Source organism: Narcine bancroftii, chromosome 14, assembly GCF_036971445.1.
Source record: "Narcine bancroftii isolate sNarBan1 chromosome 14, sNarBan1.hap1, whole genome shotgun sequence".
Taxonomy (NCBI): Eukaryota; Metazoa; Chordata; class Chondrichthyes; order Torpediniformes; family Narcinidae; genus Narcine; species Narcine bancroftii.
The window spans coordinates 1449359-1458704 of record NC_091482.1 but is presented as its reverse complement, the minus strand read 5'-3'; the positions used below and the strand labels follow the sequence as shown (position 1 = coordinate 1458704).

Here is a 9346-nt window from a genome sequence, read left to right as displayed (position 1 = left end):
CGTGAGGGAGCTCCACGCCCCCCCGCTCCCTGCGTGAGGGAGCTCCACGCCCCCCCGCTCCCTGCGTGAGGGAGCTCCACGCCCCCCCGCTCCCTGCGTGAGGGAGCTCCACGCCCCTCCCGCTCCCTGCGTGACGGAGCTCCACGCCCCCCCGCTCCCTGCGTGAGGGAGCTCCACGCCCCCCCGCTCCCTGCGTGAGGGAGCTCCACGCCCCCTGCGTGAGGGAGCTCCACGCCCCCCCGCTCCCTGCGTGAGGGAGCTCCACGCCCCCCCGCTCCCTGCGTGAGGGAGCTCCACGCCCCCCCGCTCCCTGCGTGAGGGAGCTCCACGCCCCCCCGCTCCCTGCGTGAGGGAGCTCCACGCCCCCCGCTCCCTGCGTGAGGGAGCTCCACGCCCCCCCCGCTCCCTGCGTGAGGGAGCTCCACGCCCCCCGCTCCCTGCGTGAGGGAGCTCCACGATGCCCCCGCTCCCTGCGTGAGGGAGCTCCACGATGCTCCCGCTCCCTGCGTGAGGGAGCTCCACGATGCCCCCGCTCCCTGCGTGAGGGAGCTCCACGATGCCCCCGCTCCCTGCGTGAGGGAGCTCCACGCCCCCGCTCCCTGCGTGAGGGAGCTCCACGCCCCCGCTCCCTGCGTGAGGGAGCTCCACGCCCCCGCTCCCTGCGTGAGGGAGCTCCACACCCGCGCTCCCTGCGTGAGGGAGCTCCACGCCCCTGCTCTCTGCGTGAGGGAGCTCCACGCCCCCGCTCCCTGCGTAAGTGAGCTCCTCATCCATCCTTCATGCCCACTCCCGCTGACATGACTACGGGTGCGGAGTGTCCAACACGGGTGCTGAGGACGACACTGTGCCAGCGCTCGGGCACTTGGACCAGGTTGTGATGGTTACACGACTTCTCGCCCTCCACACACCCCACAGACAGAGGCATTCCTGGGATTTTCAGATATTTTATTTATAAATATTCACAGATGAATTCTTGCCCCATTTCTGGAATGTTCTTGAAGGCCACGCAGAGTTGGAGGGAACCTGGTCAGCACTTCCAACATTCAAGGAGGGACCAGAGCTACAGCAGGCCTGGAGGGGGTCTATTACCTGGAAGACCTTGAGGGAAGTGGGCTCTCAGTGCTGGAAACAAACACTCCCATGCCCCCTCATTATTGCACCTGGGCCCCTCCCCCAGCGCCGAGGACACGTTGGGAGGGTGTCAGTGCACACCGTTCAGACAGAGTGTGACCGTATTGTATACGAGGAGTGTTTGTGTCAGGGAGCCTGCACAGTGTCCATGTGGGAGAGTGGTGAGTGTGCAAGGGGCGAGTGTACACAGAAGACACATCGGTGTGGGTGTGCAAGGCTCACATCATTTGAGCTAAGGAACACATCCTCGTTGCTCCAGCTTGGGATGGTAACAGGGTGCAGGCTGAGACACCCAGCTCCTAAGCAGGTAGTGCCCCCATCCCGACCCCATGTCTGGCAACACCTTCCCTGGAATCTCTCTCATAATTCCCTCCTCAGGCAACAGATTAAGGCAGTTAATGGTCTCGACACCTTGGGCCACAGTCAGGCACTGGGACCCAGCCCCAGCCTCACCCCACAGGGCCAACAGTCCACCACAATAGCAAAGCCCACCTCCCCTCGTGGACCCTCTCAGACAGCACACTGCCTCGCCTCTGCGGGGTCCCCTCCCATTTGTGGAGTCTATGGCATGACAGCACTGACAGATGGAGGAAGAGTTTGACCCAGCCCCTGAGGTGGGCTCCTGTGTCCTGGCAGATTGCAGCCAAAGCAATTCTGTCTCCCGTCAGGAACCTAGGATCAGCGCCTGGTAATGGGGCAGCACTCTCCAGTTCCCTGCCAGTAACAGTAGGGTTACTGTTGACGGAAAGGCTGCCCCGAGCGGTGGTCTGGGCCACGGGCTAGGCCAGGAGGCGGATCATGCCATTGTCCGATCCCAGCAGTAACAGACCCTTGGTGGGGAGCACCCCCAGGCTGGTCAGTACTCCACGGAAGTTCTCCCAGCTCAGCTTACTGGTGGCCACCGCCGCAGAACCATCCAGCGAGTAGATACCGATCCGGTTGGCCACGGTGCCTGCCACGATTTCACTGCCGTGGAGATCGAACGCATGTACGGGGTCAGGGAGCGACTTGTAGTGATGCAGAGGCTGGGGATCAGACTCCTTCCAGATGCTCAGCGAGTGGTCCGTGGACGAGCTGACCAACACATTACCCTCCACCGACTGGGGAGAGGGAGAGAGAAGGGGGAGAGAAAGGGGAGAGGGAGAAGAGGGGTGAGGTGGGGTGGGGAAGGGGAGGGTGAGGGGGAAGAGGACAGTGAGAGGCAGAACAAAAAATTCCTCATCCCATCAGCCATAGAGATGGTTGGTACCAACAAGCTGTCATTACATGGAAGGGAGAGGACTTGTCCACAGACCCCCCCCCATGAAGTCAAAGGAGAGGAAGGGAGGGGACGGCCTCCAGCAGGGTGGGGTTTACAGAGATAGGGTGGGGTGTAGAGGACTGGAGGGAGTTACAGAGAAAGGGAGGGGTATAGAGGATCGGAGGGGGTAACAGAGACAGGGAGGGGTGTAGGGGACCGAGGATGTTACAGAGACAGAGAGGGGTGCAGGGGACTGGAGATGGTTACAGAGACAGGGGGAGGGGCAGGGTATAGGGGACTGGAGGGGTAACAGAGACAGGGAGGGTGTAGGGGACTGGAAGGGGTAACAGAGACAGGGAGGGGTATAGGGGACTGGAGGGGGTAACAGAGACAGGGAGGGGTATAGGGGACCGGAGGGTGTAACAGAGACAGGTAGGGTGTAGGGGACCAGAGGGGGTTACAGAGACAGGGAGGGTGTAGGGGACTGGAGGGGTTTACAGAGACAGGGGGAGGGTATAGGGGACCGGAGGGGATTACAGAGACATGGAGGGTGTAGGGGACCGGAGGGGGTAACAGAGACAGGGAGGGGTACAGGGGACCAGAGGGGGGGTTACAGAGACAGGGAGGGGTATAGGGGACTGGAGGTGGGTTACAGAGACAGGGAGGGGTATAGGGGACGGGATGGAGGTAACAGAGACAGGGAGGGGTAAAGGGGACTGGAGGGGGTTACAGAGACAGAAAGGTGTATAGGGGACTGGAGGGGGTTACAGAGACAGGGAGGGGTATAGGGGACTGGAGAGGGTAACAGAGACAGGGAGGGGTATAGGGGACCGGAGGGGGGGTGGGTTACAGAGACAGGGAGGGGTATAGGGGACCGGAGGGGGTAACAGAGACAGGGAGGGTGTAGGGGATTGGAGGGGGTAACAGAGACAGGGCGGGTGTAGGGGACTGGAGGGGGTAACAGGGGTGGTGGTGGTTGTGTACAGATGGGTGAGGGACAGAGGTGGTGGTGGTTGTGTATAGATGGGTGAGGGACAGGGGTGGTGGTGGTTGTGTATAGATGGGTGAGGGACAGGGGTGGTGGTGGTTGTGTATAGGTGGGTGAGGGATTGTGGTGGTTGTGTATAGATGGGTGAGGGACAGGGGTGGTGGTGGTTGTGTATAGGTGGGTGAGGGATTGTGGTGGTTGTGTACAGGTGGGTGAGGGACATGCAGTGGGACATTGGCTGCTGAGGGAGCCCCTCACCCACCCACTACATGTTTACTTTGTTGTGAAACTTTACCAAAGGAACAACAGTCCTTGCCCACGCACACGTGGGCCTTCGAACTCAAACTCCAATCGATTAACCCTCACAGTCCACAACCCTTCGGGGCTCAGCCAGATCCCAGCTCCAGAGAGCCCAGTTTGATCCCTGTCTCAGCACTGTCGCTGTGGAGTTTGCATGCTCCCTGGGTACTCTAGTTCTGCACAGGGTATTGGGAAGGGCAGGGATGGAAGGGGGGTGGGAGAGAAGGCTGCAGGGGAGGGTATGGACCAGTGGGGAGGCTGTGAGGGGAGGCAAGAGGAATCCCACCCGGACAAGCTGGTTGAACCCAGCTGCAGAGACCTCCAGCTCAGGACACTCCGAGGGGAGGGGGCTTTGGCACAGCCAGAGGAGGCTGACACGAATGGTCAGAGCAGACAGCTGATGGGCCAGGTGGTCACCCCTGCTCCAATTGGGTCTGGAGAGAGGAGGTCACTGTGGGGATGGTGGAGCAGGAGGCAAAGGCCCTGGGAAGGTGGTGGTCAAGTCAGAGGGGTGGACGAGGGTCAGGGAGGGAGCCAGCTGGCATCATTCGTAGGCACTCCCCTCCCCCATCAAATCCCCCTCCCAGCCCCTCATTCCCCCCTCCACTCAACACCCTCAATGCCCTCACACCTTACTGCACCCTCCTCCCATCACCCCCCTCGCCCCCTTCCTGGAGGAGGGAGGGAGGGAGGGTTCACCGGCTTACCTTCAGCTGGAGGATGTCGCTCTCGTGTGCGGGCCACACCTTGAGGATGAGGCCAGTGCGGGTGTCCAGCAGATAGATGAACCCCGAGGAGAAGCCCACGGCAACAGAGCGGCCACTGGGACTGACGGCCATGGAGCGGATTAACCCTGCGCTGGCCCCCACCCCCAGACGGAACGCGTGCTGCAGGGAAAGGGCATTGGGGTCACTATGGGTTGCCTGAACCCACGGTCCCCTCCCCAAATCCATTGTCTCCTTCACCCGAATCACCCAAACCACGCAGACCCCTTCACCTGGACCCCCCCAAACCACCTGGTCCCCTTCCCCCAGACCCCCCAAACCACGTGCCTCCTTCCCACAGAACCTCCACATCCTATGGACCTCAAACCCATGTGGTACCTCTTCTCCCAGACCCCCTTGCAGCCCTCTCCACACTCCACAAACCTCTTCCCCTGGAGCCCCAAACCTCCTCACCACCTCCCTCAACCACCCCACCCCCCCACAACCGTCTCACATCCCCCTCCCCCACCCCTCCTCCCCATTCACCGTCTCACATTTCCCCCATCCCTTGGGACAGGCCATCATTGAGAGGTGGGGTCAGATTGGGGGGGGAAGGGGTGTTGAGGAGGGGAATACATGGTGGGAATGGGGCAGACGATGAGGAGGAATACCTGCAGGCCGGGCTTGCGGGGGTCCATGAAGTGCAGCACAGAGTCGGAGGTCCCAGCCAGGAGGCTGCAGTGTGGAGCTGGCAAGGCCACCAGAGCAGTGACTGGGGTGCGGGAATCGAAACCGTCAAACACCCGCACGGTGCTCCCTGAAAAACAGCACAGGGAGATGGGTGGGGGTGGGGAGGGGAAGCGTGGGGCAGGGGTACATGAGGAGTGCAGGGCAGGGGGAGCGTGGGGCGGGGAGAGGGGCGAGAGCTGCAGTCACAATGGATCTGAACGCGAGGGCACGAATATACGTTGGGGCAGGGGTACAGTGGGATGAGAGTAGATAAGGCAGAGGTAATGAAAGGGGGCTGAATGACCTGCCACTCCCACCCCAGCTCACCAGTGTAGGGGTCCCAGAGGTGCACATTGCCATCACAGCTGGCCACTTGCTGCAGAGTGCCGAGCGGCTGAGCAGAGAAGACAGCACGTCGGTGCTGGGCGTAGGTGAGGCGAGGTTCCACGCTGCCCGAGCCATCCCCGTGGTTGTACAGTGGCCACAGCTTGACCGTCTTGTCCCGGCTGGCGCTCAGGAAAAAGTCCTCGGCGGGCAGCGGTGTGATGGTGCGCACGGTACCGGTGTGGCCAGTGTAGGACTGCAGCCGGATCTGGTGGAAGTGGAAGTGTCCGTCGGGAAGGCCTCGGCCTACCTGATACCGCCAGTGTGCCAGCCAGTTGCCGTCCAGTCGCCGGCTGCTGCGTGCCAGCTCCTGCTTCAGGGAGCCGGGCTCTGGTGCCCCTGCCACTGGTATCCCCGTGGGCTGGGTCACTCCTGGGCCAGAGGCAGACCTCTCCGTCCCTGGCACCATCCCGATCCGGTTCCCCACCATAGGGCTGCCAAACGTGCTGCTCCCTCCGTCCTCGGGACCCAGGCCGGTGCCGGTGACACCGGGCGGGGGCTGAGAGGGGGTGGGGGTCGACAGGGTGGGGGAGGGGGGCAGCGGGGGCTGGGAGGCCTGGCCACTGACACTCTCCTGGTAACGGGCAGCCATCGTCCACACCAGCTCATGGTTCATCAGCAACTGCTTGATGGTGGCATCACCTGTGGGGGAGGGATCAGCCGGGGGCAGGGGATAGAGGTAAGGGGAAAGAATGGGGTCAGCTGAAGAGGAGATGTGGAGGGAGGGGGAGAGCGAGAGAGACACACACAGAGAGACAGACAGACACAGACACCCCCCCCCCCCCAACCAAATCACAGTCAAGCACACAACTGGGCCCCCCATTCCCACCCCAGCCCCTCCTCCAGCCTCCTCCACAATCCACACACTCTCATTCCATCCCCTCCCCTCTCCTTCTGATCCCCCCATCCTCCTGCCCACCCCGCACCTACCGATGAGGCAGTTGAAGGGGATGTAAGCAGAGAAGGCCATCTCCATGTTGAACACCTCCCACAGCTCTTCAACAGCAGCCGGGTCCCAGCCATCCGCCACAGCCGTTCCCCACCATCCGGAACCTTCTCCCAACCCCATCTGTAGGAACCAGCACCAGGGGGTGAGTGGGGAGCAGCCCTGGGTCCCCTCCATACCCACCTTCCCACCCCACAGTCAGGCAGCCTGTCAGCACAGCAGGATCTCACTGTCAGCAAAACCACACCCCTCCCATGGTGCAGGGCTCCATCACTGCCCCTCCCGTGGCACAGAACCCCCTCACCGCCCCACCCACGACAAGGACCGCCCTCGTCACCCCTCCCTCAGCACGGATCCCCCTCGCCGTCCCTCCTGCAGCGTGGAGCCCCTTTTCCGCCCCTCTGACTGCGCTGAGCCCCCTCGCCGTCCCTCCCACAGCGCGGACCTCCTTCTCCAGCACACGTCAAAGATGAGCCTGTGGATGGGGTCTTCCCATGGCCATGTGCAATGGGACTCACCTTCTCCCACTGCTCTGGAACGATAGAGAATCCCTCGAAGAACCGCTGCAGGGTCTCACTCATGTGGAGCACCACCATCTCCTGGCCTATCCTCAGGCACAGCAGCGCGATAAGGCTGAGGGTCTTCATTCCGAGTACAGAGCGTCCCTGCGCACCCCCTGGGAAGCTGAGAGAGATATGTCGTCACCCACTGAGTTGCCTCCCCAATCTGAGATGTCACCCCTAACTGGACAGTATTGCAACAGCAACCCCAAACCCCTGGGATCTGTCGGTGTTCCCCAACCTCACACCCCTGGGCTCTACCCACATTCCCCAATCCCACTCCCCTTGGGGTTGCCTGCATTCTCCAACCCCACACCCCTGGGATCTGCCCGCATTCCCCAACCCCACACCCGTGGGATCTGCCCGCATTCCCCAACCCCACACCCGTGGGATCTGTCCTGCGTAGGGTTCCTGTAGAGCCCCCTCCTTCAACTGCCATCCACTCCCTCACTCTCGCCCACAGCCACATCCCCTTCCCTTCCATTGGGGTGTGTGGTTGGAAGGTACAATGCTGAACTCAAGCCCTATCACATGTATCACAGATGTTTGACTGCCTCAAGGGTCTGCGTACACTCTGTGTACACACAAGGTGGGAGGTGCAGGGGCTGCATTCTGTGTGCACACAGAATGAGAGGGGACTGGGCCTACCTGGCAAGGGGGGAGGTAAGAACCTCCAGCAACGGGCAGCAGCAGGTCCTGGGTGACCTTGGGCAAGATGTCCATCAGAGTGGTATCCGACAAGTGGACAATGACTTTCTGCATCAGCACCACAGCGGCCAATAAACTAGCCTCCTTCCGACTGTTGAGTCTTCGACTGTGGCCAGGGGCAACCTGTGGGACCCAACACAAGGTCAACGAGCATTCCAGACACATTTCCCCAGCTGGGCACCCCACTGGTTAATGGTGACTGTGTTTCCATGGCAGCACCCACTTCACAGATGCCCCTCCCACGGGGCCCCTTCACCGCCCCTCCTGCATGCGGGACTCTCTCACCGCCCCTCCCGCGGCACGGGGCTCCCTCCCCACCTCTCCTGCGGCGTGGGGCTCCCTCCCCATCACTCTCTCCCGGTCAGGGTGGTTCAGATTTAAATATAGAAAACTTGCAACACAGTACAGGCCCTTCAGCCCACTAAGTTGTGCTGAACACATCCCTACCTTAGAAGTGACTAGGCTTACCCATAGCCCTCCATTTTTCTAAGCTCCAAGACCCTATCATATTTGCCTCCACTCCATCGCCAGCTGCCCATTCCATGCACCCACGACTCTATTGTGAAATGTGAAAATGATTAAACTTGCACCATTCTGTGAAAAGTAATGGAATGCAAAGTATGTAGATAAAAGCTTGAGAGTAGACAACAGTACTGGCTAGTGGGCCCCTTCTCAGGAGCACCAAAGATGCAAGGATCTTGTTCAAGCTGGTACAGTGACCTAAGGTAGTTTATAGCTAGTACTGCGCTTGCTTAATAGAGACATGAATATTAACTTAGACTCCCTTAAGGAGGGAATGAACTAATTAACATAACATGCGATGTATGAAGAGGGAGGAACTGAGTGATACTTGGACTGATGGAAGGGAGAAGGAGAATGTTGTAATATACTAAAATTCTGATTGGAAGAATGTAAATGAAGGTGGGGTGATGTTGAGCCCAGGACTGTACAAAAGAGTGATGATTCTGAACCTCCGGTGTGTCTCCAGACCAGAGGCTCCCGACTCTGCAGACTTTAAATAAAGCTAAACCTGTTCTCCAAGACTTTGTCTCCACAGTAATGATAGTGAACACTTTATATTTCACACTATGAATAAAAAATGTACCCCTGGCATCTCCTCTGTACCCACTCCCCAGCACCTTAAATCTGTGTCCTCTTGTGGCCACCATTTCAGCCTTGGGAAAAAGCCTCTGTCTATACCTCTCATCATCTTAAATATTCCATCAGGTCACCTCTCATCCTCTGCCGCTCCAAGGAGAGAAAGTTGAGTTCACTCAACCTGTTTTCATAAGGCCTGCTCCCTAATCCAGGCAACATCCTTGTAAATCTCCTCTGCACCCTTTCTACGGCTTCCACATCCTTCCAGTAGTGAGACAACCAGAACTGAGCAAGAACCTGCCCTTGACAAAGCCATGTTTACAATTCCTAATCATATTAAACCTCTCCAAATGCTCATAGATCCTGCCTCTCAGGATCTTCTCCATCAACTTACCAACCACTGAAGTAAGACTCACTGGTCTACAGTTTCCTGGCCTCTCTCTACTCCCTTTCTTGAATAAAGGAAAAACATGCACAATCCTCCAATCTTCCGGAGCCTCTCCCGTCCCCATTGATGATTCAAAGATGATGATGATCACCATAGATTCAGCAATCCCA

The 9346-nt window shown here is 59.5% G+C and overlaps 1 protein-coding gene across 1 annotated transcript; it reads right to left on the bottom strand.

Annotated features, from left to right (window-relative positions):
• Positions 1-928: 928 nt before the first annotated feature.
• Positions 929-7855, bottom strand: wdr81 (WD repeat domain 81). The gene is given in 8 exon segments (XM_069911606.1): positions 929-2231; positions 4367-4546; positions 5035-5180; positions 5420-6118; positions 6407-6545; positions 6941-7106; positions 7631-7659; positions 7661-7855. Coding segments are annotated over 8 exon segments (1875 nt in total). The 3' UTR covers positions 929-1910.
• Between the last annotated feature and the right edge of the window lie 1491 nt (positions 7856-9346).